Here is a 19027-nt window from a genome sequence, read left to right on the forward strand (position 1 = left end):
AGTCCACGTGCCCAGGGCTTCCCTCGCCCACCCCACCCAGGGGGCAGTGCTCAACTTTGAACCACACATCAGGCTTCCCTGAGCTGGGGTGCAGCAGTGGCCACGGGAGCCGAACCCCCACAGCAGATCCCTCTGCCTGAGAAGGGAAAGGTCTGGGGTTCTGAGCACGGAGGTCATTGTTGTGACTTAGATGTGGTGTCCCCCAAAAGCTCACGTGTGAGACAAGGCAAGAAGGTCCAGAGGAGAAATGATTGGGTTACAAGAGCCTTAACCCAATCGGCGAATTACCCCCTCATAGGGGTTAACTGAGTGGCAATGAGGTGGCTGGAGGAGGGGGGCCTTGGGACGTAGCTTTGGGGTACATATTTTGTACCTGGAGAGCGGAGTCTTTCTCTGCTTCCTGATCATGAAGTGCACTGCTTCCCTGCACCACACTCTCCCACCATGATGTCCTGCCTCACCTCGAGCCCCAAGGAATGGAGCCAGTCTTAAAATGACTGTGAGCCCTCAAATACACGTTTTCTCCTCTACCGTTGTTCTGGTGGGTCTTTGAGTTGCAGCAGCGAAAAAGCTCATTGAAACAGTCATTCTAAGCCGTGGTGTAGACGGGATGCAGAATGTGCCAGGAAGTGGTTTCCAGCCTGCAGAGAAGATGGGTGGAAGGGAGACAAAAGGGAGGGTAGCCCCCCCACAGAAGTATCCTGACAACCTCTGTGTTAGGCAGCTTTTTGTCACTGTGACCAAAACACCCGACAAGATCCACCTAGAGGAAGCAAGGTTTATTTGGGGTCAGAGTATCAGAGGTTCCAGTCCACGGTTGACCAACTCTTCTGAAGGACATGGCAGAAGGGTGTGGCAGAGGAAGGTGGCAGCTCTTGGCAGCCAGGAAGTGGAGAGAGGAGAGGGAAAGGGCCTCAGGGTAGAGGCACCCTTCCAGGGCACACCCCTGGGCATCCACCTTGTCCAGCCCCACCCCAACCTGCCTCCAGTTACCACCCAGTTTAGTCATTCAATGAGGATGGACTCATTAAGTTACAACGCTCACAATCCACTCATTCCACTTCTAAATATTCATACAAAGGAGCTTTAGGGGGGCACCTTATATCCAAACCACAACAACCTCATTCACCAACATACTGAGTTTCTGGGGGCTGCCTTAGACTGTCGGTCACTGGCTCTCACTGTGGGACCAAGGTCTGCAGCAGGATCAGTTGTTAAAAAATATATAACCGCGGCCACCCCAAGCCCTACAGAACTGAAATGCCTAAGGGTGACTGAGAACCTGTACGTCCCCCGCAGGAGTCCTGCTGAAGCCATCTGTTGTAAAGGCTCCTCTCTGTCCCTGTCTCACACCCACTGCTTCTGAGGCCCGGGGTGCCAGCCCAGCAGCCCCGCCCCTCGCCTGCTTTATTCCCCCCCACACACCCCGTAGCACTAACAATCCATTTAGTTCACTCATTTATTGTTTTTTTATTGTGTGTCTCATCCTGCTAGATGTATGCTTCAGGAGGACAAAGGTTTCCTCGTCTCTGGTTTTTTCTTTACTCTTAACTACCCACAATAGGTGCATAACAGGCACTCCATAATGGTGGCTGAATGGAGGGATGATAAATCAAAGACCCAAGAAGCTTTTTTACCTATCCTAACTAATGGCATATGACAAGACTGAGATAAAAAAAAATAAAAGGAAAATCATTTCATCAAGAAACAGTTACATAAGAGGATGTGGCAAGTTATTGGCTTTCTCTTTGGAGGGTCGCAGTGTATCCATATAAAAATAGAGAAAGCAGTTCACGAGGACACAAAGAGAATGAGATCGGAGTCCGCTCAGAGAGGCTGAGCCACGGTTCTCAGCTGTGGGTACCTGAGTCAGTTTTCCCAGAAGGAGCTGTGAAATATCGGCCCCTCGAGTCCTTTCCGAGGACATCCGTTGTTTTTGGACTTTTTTCAGAGTGTATTCTTGGGATAGAGGCTTGTTTTCCCTTGAAATTCTGAGGCTTTTTCTCTAGAACCGTGGCTGCTCTATCCTTGTCCACCTGTGTCTGTAAGTGACATTAGCATCAAAGGCTCTAAATGGCCCCCGTCTTTACTTACGTGGCTATTAGTCTGCCTCCGTCAATGATGATGGGAGTTACTTTAAGATCAGCTTTATGTCATTACGCCATATTTTCAGTTAAGATGAAACTGGGTTTGGGCTCTACTTTTACCAGGGATAATATGTAGAGCTAGAGAAGCCAGCTCTGAAAATGTGATTGGTGCAGACCTGATGCAGGAAGAAGAGACCTCTGCTGTCACAGTCCGATGAGATACTGGGTTTGGATGGAAGCATAGCTGGGCATTGCTGGGGAAACACTGATTTTTTTGTTAGGGATAATTCTGCCCAATTATCCTGCCAGTTTCCATCCGCCCCCCCCCCAGGATGAATGCTTTGAAAAGGGCAACAAAGAGATTTATTTAGAATTTGGTAGTCTTTTGGCTAGATCCCTCGTCAAAGAGGGATGAGTAAGTAATTCTGGGGTTGGGTAAAACTTTTCTATGGATCAGGTAGTAAATAAATTTTATTTCAGAAAATAAGATCAAAACTAAATTCGTATTTCTTTGAGGGGGACATGTAAATAACAAGAGCCCCTGAGGACCCAGGTTAGCATACGTTTTATTTTTAAATTTTGTAGCTCATCTGAAAGAGGGAGAACACAGTGAAATCCACATATTTGTGTATTCCTCTAAGCTCTTCTGATTTGAAAAATATTCAGTCCGTAAGAATAACTTCCGGAGACTTTTCTAAGATTGTGTGAGTCAGCATAAAAATGGCAGGTAACCTTCAGTTGTAAGCAGGAAAAAAAGAACACATTAAGGTGAAAATCATCTGAACTGTACTGATGTAATAAGGAACTTCAAGCTACTGCTGCTATGATTTGGACCTTGCAATGTCCCCCAAAGTACCCTGTGTTAAAGGTTTGGTCCCACAAGTGACACTATTGGGAGGTAGTAGGTATGGGAAAGGTGGGCCTAGCAGGAGGTCTTCAGGTGATTGAAGGTGTGCCCTTGGAGGGATTGCAGGACTGCACCCTTTCTTCCTCAATTTTGCTCCCTGGCCATGAGGTAAGAGGTTTTGTTCTGCCATATATTCCCACCACAACGTGCTGCCACACAAACCCAAAGCAACAGAGCCAACTGATCGTAGACTGGAACCTCCAAAACTATGGGGCATAATGAACATTTTCTCTTTATAAGCTAATTATCTCAAGTATTTTGTGATAGTGATGGAAAGCTAACACAACTACCAAGGAAAAGACTTTGAAATCATTGAGGATGATAAGGTTACATAATTTGGTGAAATAATTGTAAACCATCCTCTTTGGGAGTCACCATGTGCTTTAGCACATTAAAGACTTGGGAAAAATCTTTAGTAAATAAATCTGTTTTGCTTATTCTGGGTTCAAATAGATTTTCAAACAGTGAAAACATGGGTAATTAACTTCTTCATTGGCTAGTGAGAGGAACAAGGCTGTAAGGCCCCAGGCCTTTGCAGGCAGCTTCCATGGTGAACCTCATTTGTGAGTTCCTCTAGCAAAGGCCAACTTCCAAATTGAAAGGACCGTAGACCCAACCTAATGTGGCAGCATATTGGTCAGCTTTGTGTTACTATAATGAAATACCCAGGCAGCTAACTTATAAAGACAAAAGGTTATTTAGCTTGAAGTTTTGCAGGTTCAAAGTACAAAATTAAATGAACCTATTGCTTTGGCCTCCAGGCAGGGTGACTGATGGTGGCACTTCCTGGCTAGAATGCATGTAGGAGCAAATGGCCACATCTCAAACTGAAGGAGAGAGAGAAACCAGAGTCCCACAGTTCCCTTTGAGGCATGCTCCTAGTGACCTCAGGTCCAGCACCTTAAAGGTCCAGCACCTCCCAATACCACCACCCTGAGGTCCAAGCCTCTGGAGGGACACTCAACGCCGAATCATCTCCAACAGCTTGTGTGTTCTCAGTCCTCAAAGCCCAATGCAAATGGTGGGCATTTCTTCATTCACCCAGGGTCAGGGTGGCCTGTGTCACTCCAGAGCGAACAAGGCCACCCCACTGCTGTGCCCGGGGACCCAGTGTTCAGAAAGTCACACTCACAGGGGTGGCGGGCATCTGGCCCAGCACTGAGAATCCGGCTCTCTGCCCAATTTTTCACTTTCCATCCAGATGTTTTCCGTCAGGAAGGCATAGTCAGTAACAGACGAGGGTCAGAGGCAGATGCAGTTATTATTCCCTGTGGGCCTTTCCTGCCTTGGAGGAGACATATTACTCAGGAATGACTCCCATTTTCAAAAATTTAAGTTGATCTAGCCGGCTTCCGAGCAAATGCAGAGCTGCGACCATTTCAGAGCAAAAGTCTCTGCAGGATCACAGTCATCATCACAGTTTCCTTTGGCCTTTACATTTCCACTGTAAACTCGTCAGACAGCCACGTTCGGGGGCTTCTAAGGCAGAACACGGTTTTCCAATAATGTTGGAGCAAGCGTCTTTCTCCAGGCAGCATCGGCCTACAGCAGTCTATTTTTAATATTTGCTTTTATTTCTTAATCCTTCTGAACAATAAAAATGAAAGTCATTATAATCAAGTGTGGCTGTGGCAATAAATACTTCAGGGTCCAAAAATAAATACATTGTCCCTGCCTGACCAGTTGCCCATTTTCCAGAATGTCTGGGTATTTATCTAGCAGCAAGAGACCATTATCCCGTGGCACAGTTGTATGCCACGGACACCTAATCTCCTAATTAAAATCGGTGTAATGATGGACTGTTTAAATTCTAGTTAAAATGTTCCTTTTCCATTTGCATTTAAAAGAAAACACACTTCTCGTCCCGGCCACCCCATCCTGGGTTATAATTCGGCTTTCCTTTGCCAGAATCATAATGTCACTCCGACTTGCTGCTGGTTAAATCTAAAAGAGCATCGAAATGCCTCAAAGCTTGGCCGTTGCCTGGCAACACCAGCAGCCACCTCCTCACCGGGGTGAGTTCTAATTGGTCACAACTCTTGACAGGAGTCACTGACATATTAGAAACGACACTTGATTATTCACCTAGATGGCTAGAGCTGATACTTACCAGCAGGACATTTTGCATAAAAATGAGTCCCGGATGTTTTTAATATCTGGGTGGCAGTTTAGCTCTGGTGTCGCGGAGGAAGACAGTGATAAGTTTTGTTAGTTAGAATTAATTTTTTCATTTGTTAGTCACCAGTTTAGAGCATTTTGAGGTGTTCATTTTTTTATTTTTTTTTAAGAGAGAGTGAGAGAGGAGGGGGAGAGAGAGAGAGAGAGAGAGAGAGAGAGAGAGAGAATTTTTAATATTTATTTTTTAGTTCTCGGCAGAAACAACATCTTTGTTGGTATGTGGTCCTGAGGATCGAACCCGGGCTGCACGCATGCCAGGCGAGCGCGCTACCGCTTGAGCCACATCCGCAGTCCCCATTTTTTCATTTTTTGAACCAACAGTAAAAGTACTTTCTCCCGCCCTCATTAGATCACCCTTATTTATATCACCCTTATTTATTCAGAAAATTCCCTTTTGACATCAGTTCCAAACCAACGTTACCCACAGTCCTACTGGATTAGTCGGCTGTCTGTCACTATAACAAATATCCAAGATGATCAACTAATAGAGAGAAAAGCCTTTTCATGGCTCACAGTTTTGGAGGTCTCAGACCATGAGCAATTGACACGTTGCTTTTAGACCTCTGCTGGGGTGGGGGGCAGCATCATGGTGGGAGAACTTGGTGTAGCAAAACCACACCCCTCGGGGGCAGAAAGCAAAAGAGAGGAAGAGGAAGGGGTCAGGGGCCCACGGTCTCCTTCAATGGCACCCCCATGACCTAAAGACCTCCTAGTGGGGCCCACCTCTCAGGCTGGAGAGCCTTTAATACATGGGCCTTTGGGAGACATTCCAGATCCAAATAACAGCACTTACTGAGCATCAAATAGGAAGAAATGTTCGATTCATATATTACAAGTATTTATTACTTCCTGTCTTTAAGGGGTTTATAAAGAGCAGCAAGGCACATCAATTACTGCATTATGACCAAGTAGTGGGAGGTGGTGACAGAGCCCATGTCCTGTTTTGAGGATCAGAAACCACTTCAGGGCGAAGGGAATAGCCTTGGAACTGACCCAGGATGAAGCTGCTAAGTTCTGATGGTGGGAGAAGGTGTGCTACAGGCCTATGAGTGCAAGAACAGAGTCACCTGGACAGGCAGCCCAGGGCGTGTTCAGGGAACAGCTGGAACACAGCATGCACGGAAGGGATTAGTGAGAGAGAGAACTGGCAAAGTAGGTTGAAGCACGTCAAGACGGCCATTCTGTGCCAGGGGGAGTGTTTGTTGTGTCCTTCACTCGAGAGCCAGGAGCTATCAAATACTTGAAATGGCAGAGTGACTTGCTCAGAAGTCACCTGCAGGAAAAAGAATTCCACTTCAGCTGTTTAGCCTCCAAGATGCCAAACGTTCCCTACACCCGGTGGGTGGTGGGGTCAGGGGAAAAACTCTTCTGGAGCAGATGAGGGGAACTGCAGATTGTACCTCTGGAGTCTCCTCTTTACAGTAGCCCCCCAAGGTAGCCAGGCTCCCAGGGGTCATGTTTGGTGCTAGGGTGACAGTCTGTTTTTTTCTGAGTCTCTCTTCATGCATGGATCGATGACTCACCTGGGTTACACACATCAACTTATGGGGATCTTCTGAGTTTAGGAATGTAAGAAACACAAGAGGCATCCTCTCCTCCTACACAGGACATATATCTCCCTCAGCACTCAGAGATTCTCCTTTCTCCAAACACCCAGGGCTTCCAAAGGCTTTTAAAGGGTGGGTGTGTGGGGGGGGGAGGGGAGTTGTTGGTTTCTTTTTCAAGTTCATGGCACCCGATCTGCATAGAGAGAAATTATAACCTAGAAGTGATTGAACTGAAGGGTAAAGGGGACATGGGCACAAACCAGGAGTCAGACAGTCTGGAGCTTTGATTCTCACTTTCACAAAATTATTTGAACACAAAAGTACTCAGTTTCCTCTCTGTAGGTCTTCATGTATAATTCTGAAGTCGAAGCATTAAAGAGATGACAAAATCTCTCTTGGTGATGAGATGTGGTCACTGCAAGTAGATAGGCCCAGTGAGCTGACCCTCCACTGCCCTGACCTTGGAAGTTGGCTGTTTTTTCCAAGGTCCCATGCAAATGTCTCAACCTGAGACTCCATGGCTTCCTTGGAGACCTAGAAGGCCGGTGGAGAGGGATGTTACTGCTCATTTCAATTAGCCCCTCATTTGGAGTAAGAACCCCAAGTTCAGAAAGGTTCAAATGTTACGCCCAAAGTAAGAGGCAGAACCATCATGGATCTTGGGGCAGGTTTTTAGCAAACTACATCATATTCATGCTAAGATAGAAAGTATCCCTAAATCTACTGTTGTGTCATGGGGCCTGCCACATCAACTCTCTCGGGGAGTGTTCACCCAGTCCTCACAGAGATACTTCTACAAAACTGACGGAGGATCACGGTGCTCATTCCTGATATGAAACATACCCGCAAGTCTCCAATCATGGATGACAACTACGAGAGTTGCCCAAGAAAGTCACACTGAGAGTAGGTTATCTACCTATTGCTATGTAACAAGATTGCCCCCAAATGACAATCTGTTTGATCCTTGTTTCTGTGGCTCAGGCACCACTGGCTTAGGGTCCAGGTCGCAGTCAATTTGGCAGCTTAACCTGTGATCTCATCCGAAGGCTTCACCAGGGAAGATATGCTTCAAGAATGACTCACGTGGTTCCTGGCAGGATTCAGTTCTTACTGGGCTTTGGGAGGCAGGATGAAAGTCTGTGTCATTCCTTCAGTCCGTGGGGATCTCCAGAGAGTTTCAGAAAAGCAAATACTCAGAACACAAGTATTTTCAGCAGGCCTATCTATACTCATGCCTGGGTATAGGATGGATTGGAAATTGAAAAACCTGGAGGCTCTTTTGAAAATCATTTTTCAGTACACCTATGTGTCAGGCACGGCACTAAGACCACAAATATGCTTATGCTACCACAGGTGACAGGTGGCAAAGCTTGAATTAGAGGGTGAGCAGGGAGATAAAGACAAAGGAACAGATGAAAGAAAAGAAGCATCATCAAATAATGAGACCAGAAGAGGTGGGCCCAGTGGGGTCGTCTGGGAGGAACAGAGGAGAGGATTCCTCATGTCTCGACCATAGAGGACCATCTAGTTCTATGTGTTTTACATATTTTGTTTCTAATTTTTCCTAACTCTTCAGGGGAGATGTTATTTGTATTTTGCAGATAAAGAAAGAAACTCAGGGGGCTGGGGTTGTAGCTCAGTGGAAGAGCGCTTGCCTAGCATGTGTGAGGCACTGGGTTCGATTCTCAGCACCACATGTAAATAAAATATAGGCCCATCAACAATTAAAAACTATTTTAAAAAAAAGAAAAGAAAAAAAAGAAACTCAGTGAGGCTAAGGAACTAGCACCAGATCACAAAACTAGAAAGAGCCAGGGAGAGGAAACCATCACTGATAATGGCTTAGAGCGTTTGCTCTCCCTGGGCAAGTGCACCTCCAAGGCCAACTCTTACCCTCGAGGAAGGAGCTGCTATGGTGGAATGCTGGAGATCATCTCCAAGCTCCGCTTTGAGCAGGGCAGTTCCTCAGCCTACTTGGCATTGATCTCCTTCAGAGAGGGGCCTGATGAGGGGTTAATTGAAATCCCTCTCCACCAACCTTCTTGGTCTCCAAGGAAGCCATGGAGTCTCAGGTTGAGACATTTGCATGGGACCTTGGAAAAAAACAGCCAACTTCCAAGGTCAGGGCAGTAGAGGGTCAGCTCATTGGGCCTATCTACTTGCAGTGACCACATGTCATCTCTTTAAATGATACATGAAGACCTAAAGCCTTCCCATCTTTTGGGATCCACTCTCTTGCCCTCTGTCTGCCCCTTGATCAGAATTCCTTAGTGCCATTGGTACAGTCCTTTACAAAGCAAAACAAAAATGGAAACTTAAGTAATAAACTTCAGGTTAAGCGGGAAATTCTTCGGGGACTTTCCTCCCCAGGCTAAGGATGGTCAGTGGTTACTGCTAGTTACCAAAGAGCGGTCCAGCCATGCACTCAGGACCATCTCCAACAGGGACAACCAATGCGAAAGGTGAGAGAAACAGAATGGAAAACTGACTTGGTGGCTGGAATGCAATCCCTGGCCTTAGTCAACACAGGCTGCCTTGGCAAAAGAGCATAGGCATGTATTTTCACAATTTTGGAGCCTGGAAGTTGGACACCAGGATGCCAGCATTGTTGGTTTCCAGTTAGGCCTCTTTCATGGTTTGAAGATGGCTGCCATCCTGCTGGGTGCACAGGTGGGGGTGGGGGGGTGGGGGAGTGCTGGAGTCCTTTTTTCCTCTACATTTTTTTTTATTGGTGCATTCGAGTTGTACACGATGGTAGGATTTGTCTTACATATACTTTTGTCGTTCATATTACATGCACACAACAAAATAATATAATTTGGCGAGTATTCGTCCTAGCACATCCCTCCTCTGGTGTCTCTTCTTATAAAAAACACTAATCTCAGATCAGGGCCTTACTCTTTTGACCTCATTTAACTTAATGATTTCCTGAGTGGCCCCATGTCTAAATACAGCTAGCCTGGGAATCAGAATGACAACACAGGAATTTGGGGGGAGGATATGAACATTCAGTCCCAAACAACATTCAGTCCCAATCTCAGGAAGGAATCACTTTAAAAGAACCTGACAGCATTAATATTTTATGTGATCACAAATACAATAGGTGTGCATTACGAAAAATATAGAATAAAACAAAGACGAAAATCACTCATCCCATGAAGAAGATGAAACATAACAACCACAAATGTGAGCCTTTTACTAAGATCCGAGGGATAATGGCATCACAGATTCATCTGTTCACACGTGTGTGCGCACGCCACATTCGCTGCTTGTCCGAAAACCTAGGGGAAGAGCTGTGGAGTTTGTATAAAGATTATGCAAGCCCATCAGAGAGCTTTTGTTTGCATGCAACTCATGTAAGAGTAAATATTCCATAACTGCTGTATATAAGCGAGGAAGAGAACCTAAAACCATGGTTGCTGGCTAAGATACAGATCATGCTCTGCTGTCTTACCATATTTTCTCCACATTGCTTTTAAAAACATTTTTCATATTACATGCCCCATCTCATATCACATTAACCCAAATAAAAATGTCATTATCCATTCCGCTCGACAGACAGCAGGCAGAGTATAGTAGAAAATTGCAGTCACGTCAGCCAGGAACAAAGCATTCTAGTCGAGAGCACGTGAAGAGCCGATGGTAGGCAGCTGGTCCGGTTCCCTTTTGCATTGTCCAGGCCTATGGTTGGATTCAGTCTGAGTGGATCTCTCTCAACACCCAGGACGTGCTTCTGAAGAGCTATGTGTAAATCAAATTTTATATTGCATCTCTTTTGTTACCCGAAGGAAGCTTTGAGCCTGGTATCTAAAGAGACTTCCTTTCAAACAGCTTTTTACCATGTTACTCTTCCTCTGAAATACATCTTTAAAGATATTTCAAGATCTGGGATTTTATTAAAATAGTGTGCATTCATACCGCTAAGTTTATTAAAATAATTGAAGGAATATATATAGTAGCCAGGGAAGTTAATCATAGAAATGTGGCTTTGATAGTACTGAGTTCTCCAAATATTAGGGAGGTCGGCGGCATCTTGGACTTGACGGCTCAGAGGCCATTTGGGGGACCAGTCACACCACTTTTGTACTGATGGATGATTTAAATCATGATTTGTGAGAATTTAGAAAAGACTGCCGTAGTCATGAAGGGTCAGCACAGAGTGAACCTCAGGATGGGTTGTGGAGGTAAATGACATTTCTGCCTTAGTCAGTCATTTGACAAAGTCCACCGCAGCCCATCATTGGTAAGATGGGGCCTGGTGCAATATTTACTGAGGTTTGTTTGTGGTTGGCCAAAGGATCGTGGAAAATTCTGCAATTTTCTAAAACAGCTTTGTAGCGAGGGCCACAGGACTCTGCACTTGAACCTTTCTCCAAAGCCACAAACTGAAGGAAGACTTAGAAGACACACTTAGCAAAGGTTAGAGGAGACGAAGAAGAGCCCACGTTCCACAGGAATGCCCCCCAGGGCTTCTCAGGACCAACTGCTTCAGAGAGGAGAGCAGAGCACACGGGGGACCGGGGGACACGAGCCTCTCCTTACACCACAGAGCATGTGGGGCTCACTTGCAGGGAGTTAGCTGTCAGAGGGAGGGTTTTAGCAAAGCCGTGTGCTCCCTACCAATATCCCACCACCAGTGGCCCAGACTGCCCCGCCTTACCTGGCTTCTCCATCACCTGAATGCCTTAGGGTAGCTCAGAGATTGTTCTGCTCAGAATACAGTTCTGGCACTTTTTCCAGAAATAAAAGCAATATAAATGTAAAGCCATTCTAATGAATGGATGATGCTAAAGGGCCAAAAAAATCAGTTGCTCATGGCGATGATTCATGAAGAAGACCTTGTGGTTTTCATTAACCTGAACCTCGGTATTTGTCTGTATTACCACTGTCTGAAAAAGCCAACCTGGCCTTGAGATTGACATGCCAGGTACAGATCACAGGAAGTGATTCATTTACCACTTACTGGATCACACCTGAAATAACACTTTGTTCCATTTATGGGGCTGCCTTTTAGGAGGGACCCTATTTAAAAAAAAAAAAAAGGAGCAGTAAGATTAAAGAGATGTGCAAACCATGTGGTTAGAGGAGTCATAGAAGGCAAGGGAACAATCGTGTTGCAGAAGGAGAGTTGCAGATGAATACAGTCGTCTGAATGTTGAGTGCACTATCATACAGAAGTAGTTAGAAATGAAACCAAAGAGAGGTTGTCAGAGGGTGCAATGGTTAGCTTTCTGTCACTATAACAAATGCCTGCAACCATCAACTTATAAAGAGAAAAGGTTTATTTTGGCTCAGTTTTAGAAGTTTCAGTCCGTGATGTGTTGATCTTTAATGTGTGGTAGCACATCGTGGTGAGAGCTCAGGGCAGAGCAGAAGTGCTTACTTCATAGCTGGAAGTGAGAGAGAGAGTGAGGAAGAGCCCGGAGTCCCATAATCCCCTTCAACAGCACACCCACAATGGCTTCAAGGCCTTCTAATAGGCCGCACCTCCTAAAGGTTCTGCTACCTCCCAATAGCACCACTCTTTGGGGCAGGCCTTTAGCACACAGACTGGGGTGACTCTTAAGACCCAAACAATAGCAGGAGTCAGATTTTTTTTTTTTTAAAGTTGATGGGTACTTTTTTTTTTTTTAAGAGAGAGAGGTAGAGAGAGAGAGAGAATTTTTTAATATTTATTTTTTAGTTTTTGGCGGACACAACATCTTTGTTGGTATGTGGTGCTGAGGATCGAACCCGGGCCACATGCATGCCAGGCGAGCGTGCTACCGCTTGAGCCACATCCCCAGCCCCAGGAGTCAGATTTTGCCTCAGCACCATAGCATACCTCCTGGCAAGTAGACTGACATCTTCTAACTTTCCCCAATACTTCAGCATTTTAAGAGCAAAGAGTAGGTATTGTGTAATCATTAAAATTCATCTGTTCATTTGACAAATGATTACTATGTGTCAGACATTGTTCTGTGTTCTGGGGGTACAGAAATGAGCAGGCCAAACTTCCTCTGCCCGCAGGAACTTAACGGTCAAGTGTCACCATAGTAAACTGTAAACCTAAGGTAACGTTTAAAACCATGTTTCCATAAGAAGGGTTCAGAGCAATGGCGGGCCGCATATTGCTTTAGCTGTGGTGCTTGGCCATTCAGACACAGCCTGAAGATGCCCATCCAGCCCCACAGAATTCCAACCACCCAACCAGCCTGCTGGGCGGGCAACCAAAACCCATGTCTAAATTTTTGGAAACTGGGTGATGGCTACCTGATCCCATGCTCTCCACCTTTCTGTGGGAAATTTTCCATGATTGTAAATGTTTTAATATTAATAAAAGAAACCAGCCATTGCCTTGTGTGAGAGAGAAGCCCCCTTGAAGTCAAGAGCCACACTGATTTCAAAGTCTTAAGCAGCTTAAGCACCAACGAAGAACCACTCATCAGAGACGCTCTAAAAATAACTTCTGTGTTAATTAAGAAGTTGAAATGGATGACCTTAGGTCCCTTTGGATACCGAGTTTATGTTCTAGTGGAAGATCTAAGTTATCATTGGAACAAACAAACAGGGACCTGGGTAAATTCCAGAGCCAGGGCTCATGGAGTGCTGTGACTTCCTTGCTAACTACACCATGAAACCCAACGCGGATCCTACGCACTTAACGATCACTTTCATGATTATTTTGCCATCTTTACTTTAAATCCTTTCTTCTTCTTTTTTTTTTGTTTCTCCTCCAAAAAAGCTTCCTTAAGCCAAAATAGATGTTTATAGTTATTGTATTTTACATGTTTATGCCTTTTGGAGCTTCCTCCCTAATCTTAGCTGTATAGAAACTACCTTCTCAACAAAATCCATTTTCCCAGAAAGCACCCCATCTAACCTCATCATCTGCAGCCAATTCAGGCTTGCTGCCTGCCTGATGCCCTAACGACACCTTATTGTCCATTATCAGATGATGCCCCTCATCAGCCAAGCCTGTGACCTCCTCCTGGATCACTTAAAGAGCTATGCAGAGTCTGGGGCTGCGTTTGACATCCAGAGGTAAGGCTGCGATGTGACAGATGAGAAGTCACAGTTTTAAACAGCTGCTTCTTGTAACTGTACCTAATCAAGGGACAATTACCTTGGGACTAACAAACTATAGGAATACTAGAAGCTCATAAAAGTATGGATGGACTGAGTCGTGAGAAAAAAAAAATGAAACCCACTTAAAACACGAAACGGAAGTGAGGGGGGCGTGGCCTGTTGAAGAGAACCCTGCAGTGTTGCATTGTCTTCCTCCTTCTGCAGACCCAGGGTGGGAAGGACAGGCCTGGGCAGAAGGGACAGGGACTGGGGGAGAGTCTGTGAATTTTCACATCAAGAAAAATAGTGCAAGAGGCTGGGGTTGTGGCTCAGTGGTAGAGCACTTGCCTAGCACACACGAGGCACTGGGTTCAATTTTCAGCACCACATGTAAATAAATGAATAAAATTAAAATCCATCAACATCCTTTAAAAAGAATTTTAAAAAAAAGAAAAATAGCGCAGCACCTCCATACGGAAACCACGGCGTGGACATTACACTTAATGGCTGCTCATCTGGCTTTCCTCCTAGAAACCTTTAGTTGTTTGATGCCAAATCGTGGCTTACAGCAAATCACCTGGACGCTGACTCATGATCATCGGTGCACATAAAACCACAACATCATCACCAACATTCACATGTCCACGGGGCTTCTCAACCACATTCCCTCTGATTATAGGATGCAGAAGGTGGCTGAAGATAAGGTGGCCAGTCACCTATGAAAGCAGTGTAAATGACTCTTAAAACCCTTAGATCTCCAGCCATTAGGATCCCATGGAGCCACATTCAGGAGCCTCAGTTTTGTCTTTACTCGGGCGGGCAAATGGGAAATCGGTGGTAGAAGCGTTTCCAAAAGCAGCAGCCAAAACTCTAAAGTCATCTGGAAATGTCATTTACTCCTTACTAAAACAGTGGCTATGGAACTATAGAGGCACTAAATGTGTGCCCACATCCAGGACAGAAATAGACCTTGTAATTATCCAGGATATTAATAACTCAGTTGTTAGTCTTCTTAAAAAGAACTTAAGCTGACTTCTCCCGGAAGAAAGCAAAAAGGGAAAAAAAGAAGATAATTCTAGTTTAAAATGGCCTTCTGGGAGACAGGCTTCCTATGGCCCAAGAGGTCAAAGTTTCTGGAGCTACTGCCAGATACTTTCCTCTGTTTGTTTCTCAAGTGCAAAGTGTGCTTTCTGTAATAACACACAGAAGATCGTGAAGCCTGTCCTAAAGTTCGTCTGGTATTTATTTGAGTGGGAAGAGTCCTCATTTTTTGTTTGTTGTTCTTTAAAAAAAAAAAAAACTGTAAAAATCATTAGGAAGAAAAGGAGAGAAAAGTTCATAAAACTCGACCATCAGTTTGTTTGTTCATTAATGACAATTTGACAGATACCAATTCATCACTGGATTCTGACCTTCGCAGGCACAGCCGCCAGGCAAAGCTGTAGGCTCTGGGGCCCCAGGGTTCCCTCCTCCAGAGGCCAGAGAATGTAAAATGTGCCTCTTGGTCGTTGGCTCTGCTCTGCTGGGTCGGGGGCTCCTGAACCCAGTGGTTGACTTAGCCATGCCCTCCGTAAGCTCACTGGGGGCCCCACGTGTGCTCCCACACTCTGCTGCAGCTGCGCACCCAGCAGCTGCTCTCCCACGTCTCAAGTCCCTCTGCAGGGCAAGGCTCTCCCAGGAGCCAGGGGGCCTCTCTTTGTTGGGAGGGGTGCATGGGGGTAGGCCTCGGCCAGCAACCTTGCAAATTCAAACATGCCCCTCTCCCTAGGTGCTACTGCTACTACACCACAGACCTGGTGGCCAGTGTCGCCTTCGGCACCCAGGTGGACTCCCGGAAGGTTCCCGAGGACCCCTTTGTGGAATCTTGCAGGCGTTTCTTTGCGTTCTCCATCCCCAGGCCTCTCCTGGTCTTACTGTGTAAGTACAGCTCCTGCCTGGGGCGGTAAGGCCAGACTTGGGGCCACTTGCAGGCTCTATCCAAGCGGCTAGGAAAGGACACTTGAGGGTCTCTGAAAGCTGCCCTGCAGGGATGGGGTCTTCCTGGAGTCACCAAGGTTCTCTTGTCACAGCCTGGGGCCACTTATCACCAACACAGGTCGCCCTGGCTTCTGTCACCACCGTGGAGGTGAGAACGGCGGCGACACTCTGAATGCATTGCTTCATTAACTCCTGCCGTTCTGCCTCTGAGAAATATCCTTGCCCCCACTCTCCAGATGAAAAAACTGAGGCTTGAGAAGGCAGAGCCAAGACTAGAACCAAAAACCTTTCATTTTCTAGCACATTTTTCTCCCCTCCAGCAAAATCCTCTTCAGAAGACTTCTCGCTGGAAGCCCAATGTACAGTAAACTAGGACACTGTGTGGCAAACACGGATTTGTTTACAATTGCATAGTAAACATAGAAATTGCTGGGTGGGTGACTAGGAGGTGGCCGAATGCTACAGATACAGGTCCATTGGCTTCATTTTTATTTTACAAATGAGTTTTTGCCCCCCACCCCCAACTCCAGCATCTTCTTGCTTTTAAGGAAGCATTGACCCATTTTTATTGCTATCAGCGAACTGGCCCTGATTTCCGGCCACTCTGCTGGGTGGGTAAATTCTTCACCAGTTTCATGGGAGGCCCTGTCACCTCCATCAGCTCACACTGAAACTGTAGATGTCCGTGTAAGGTCCAGCAGTCTCTTCCTGCCCCATCCCTTGAATTACGGGACCCATCCCGTGTCCTGTGGGATGGTGGCCCTATTGTCCCTGCTTCCCCTGATCGCTCTGCCTCTTATCTGGGCAGAGTGTTCTGAGACCCCTGAGTGTCCAGAACTGTCTTCTCCAGCCCAGCTCCAGCCCAGAACCCTGTGTGCAGTAGGCCCACCATGGAGCTGAGCTCCCCTGTGGCCAGGCCTCAGCCCCTGGGTCCAGAACCACTCTCCAGGAGGGATTAGGTGGCGCTGACCCAGGGAAGCCTATCCCAAGGGCACAGCACCAAGGACTCAGGCTTATCTGGCATGCAAGGAAGGAGCCCATGGCAGATGGGGCCAGCACTCTTGTCAGCCTTGTAGTAATGGCTCTTAGAGACAATTCAGGTGGTTGCTCTGGGGACAGTTGTCCAGAGAAAGAAATGCAAATGACTGGAAAGTTAAGAAAGTAAATGAGTTTCTACCCCTTGCTAAGACTTGAAGCACAGCCTATGATCTGCTGTCTTGACAGGTTAGAAAGACCTCAGTCTGAATATCTAGAACCTGAACCACTAATTCACAAGCTGAGACCTCCTGTCGAGGGCCAGCTGACGGGGAGGACTTGGTCAATCAGGCAAACATTTATTGAGTGCTTACTATGTGCAAGGAATGGTGACAGGGACAGAGATGGAGCCAGACATAACCCAGCTCTGAGGAGCAGTGATTCCCTGGGGGAGGCGGGGGAGGGGGCAGGCCTTCGGGATGACTCGCATTCAAGGCGGGCACTTGCTTCCTAGTAACAGGCGTCTAATAGCCATGGGTTATTATGGCCCCCTTTTCAATGCCACTTTTGTTTTTCTTTCAAGTATCATTTCCATCCATAATGGTCCCACTGGCCCGGATTCTGCCCAATAAGAACCGAGATGAACTGAATGGCTTTTTTAACAAACTCATTAGGAATGAGATTGCCTTGCGGGACCAGCAAGCTGCAGAAGAGGTAACGTATTTTAATAGGATACAGCCTGCAAACAGAATGGAACCTAATTTGCCATCGCTCTCTCTCCTTTTTCTTCCCTCCCAACCCCACACATCACGCCATGCTGTCCTCCAGCAATCTGCTACCCTGAGCTTTCCAGGGGCAGTGGAAAGCCAAGTGGAAGGTCAACGAGAACAGGGAGGAGAGGTGGGAAAGGACAGGAGGAGGAAAAGCCCCAAGCAATGGGCCCCTCCCCTGATGTGGCGACCAGAATGAACGCTGCCCCCCCCCAACTGCCTCTCCAGCTCAAACATCACCCCAAGCGCAGGTTGGAGAAGCCCATAAGAATCTTCTAGGTAAATGTGCCCCATGTAATTTTCATGAGCATAGTCTTTTTATTGAAAAATGGCAAGACGGAGTGTCATAGCATGAATAGCATAAATATTAGAGAGAAGTTTGTGCAACTGTCAATCAATCCCACGATCCCTTTCAGGGTAGAAGATGTTGCTACAAAATCTGTGGTTGAGTGCCTTCTGGTCTCTTTAGCAGGCTTCATTTGAGATCTAGAGCTTTCTTTCCTCCTTACAGACTTGCACTCTGCTTGGCACATAGTGGGAATCGAGTAAATATTTGTTGATTGAACTCGGCTAAGAATAGAAGGAAGAATTTTCACTGTGAAGGAAGATCATTTCAATACCGGATATGCTCATGCATGCATAAATGCTGTTCTTTAAGGGCCTCGTTGCATTCAAGAAACTTACTGAAAGGAAAAACGAGGCTGAAAGGGCTTTTCCTTAACTGACTTGTTCAAGATGGAGCTTTAAATGGGTTTTCCCAAAGACTGAGTGGCTCAGAGGAATTCATGAGGTCCAGTGGTTAAAGCATTGGCCTAGAATGAAATCAGAGTCGATTAGTGGCTGGATTCAGAGAGCAGCCTTGGGCGGCGGCCTTGTCCTCTCATCTTCATACCCTGGGGACCGTACAGCAAGTGCATCTGGATCCACAAGACATGGGAGGGTTTATACAAACTCTTGGCCCCTTGGCCCACACCACTATAAACTCAACTTGAATGTGCTTGGAGCTGTGGGAGGAATCTGCTCACTGGTCTACCTAGCCTGACTCTGAATCCCGAAGGACAGAGCGCTCCTGTCCAGGTGCTGCCTTCTTGGCAGCGAGGAGACAGGCTGAGGGAGGAAGGATAAAGAAAAATTTTGAACCTTAATAGCACTGTAAAGGACTGCCCTATGCAAGCCTTCCCTCTGTCTCTCTCTCTCTCTGTCTCTCTTTCTCTCTCTCTCTCTCACACACACTCACTCCCCACACCCTACACTCCAAGCCTGAAACCCACTGGTTGTGGAATCAAGCTGAAAATTTTAAAAACTGTTTCACTGAGTGACTTACTAAGAGGTGAGAGGTTTTTAAAGATCCGATTACTGGGATTGCCTAGAGCTTTTCCTTTTATAAACTCTAAAGCTATTTGTTTCAAACAATGAGTTGATCTGAGAGAAACCTCCCCACCACAAATCCAGGACTGCCCGTGTCAAGACTGAGCTATAAGGTTACTAAGAAAACTCACTTGAAAGCCATCGGAACTCTGTATACATTCCATCAAGCAG

General features: G+C 46.2%; 2 protein-coding genes across 4 annotated transcripts in view; one reads left to right on the forward strand and one right to left on the reverse strand.

The window, feature by feature from the left end:
* Positions 1–19027, forward strand: part of Tbxas1 (thromboxane A synthase 1) — a 154780-nt gene that overhangs the window by 81885 nt on the left and 53868 nt on the right. For all 3 annotated transcript variants that reach the window (XM_078040635.1, XM_005332430.4, XM_078040636.1), the window contains 3 exons: positions 13654–13742; positions 15535–15683; positions 17302–17432. In XM_078040635.1, coding sequence (XP_077896761.1) covers positions 13654–13742; positions 15535–15683; positions 17302–17432 — 369 coding nt within the window. The remainder of the gene's footprint in view (positions 1–13653; positions 13743–15534; positions 15684–17301; positions 17433–19027) is intronic.
* Parp12 (poly(ADP-ribose) polymerase family member 12) overlaps positions 9424–19027 on the reverse strand; it is a 102759-nt gene continuing 93155 nt past the window's right edge. Inside the window, exon 13 of the mRNA XM_078040633.1 lies at positions 9424–10460. Coding sequence (XP_077896759.1) covers positions 10433–10460 — 28 coding nt within the window. The 3' untranslated portion in view covers positions 9424–10432. The remainder of the gene's footprint in view (positions 10461–19027) is intronic.

Source organism: Ictidomys tridecemlineatus, chromosome 2, assembly GCF_052094955.1.
Source record: "Ictidomys tridecemlineatus isolate mIctTri1 chromosome 2, mIctTri1.hap1, whole genome shotgun sequence".
Classification (NCBI taxonomy): domain Eukaryota; kingdom Metazoa; phylum Chordata; class Mammalia; order Rodentia; family Sciuridae; genus Ictidomys; species Ictidomys tridecemlineatus.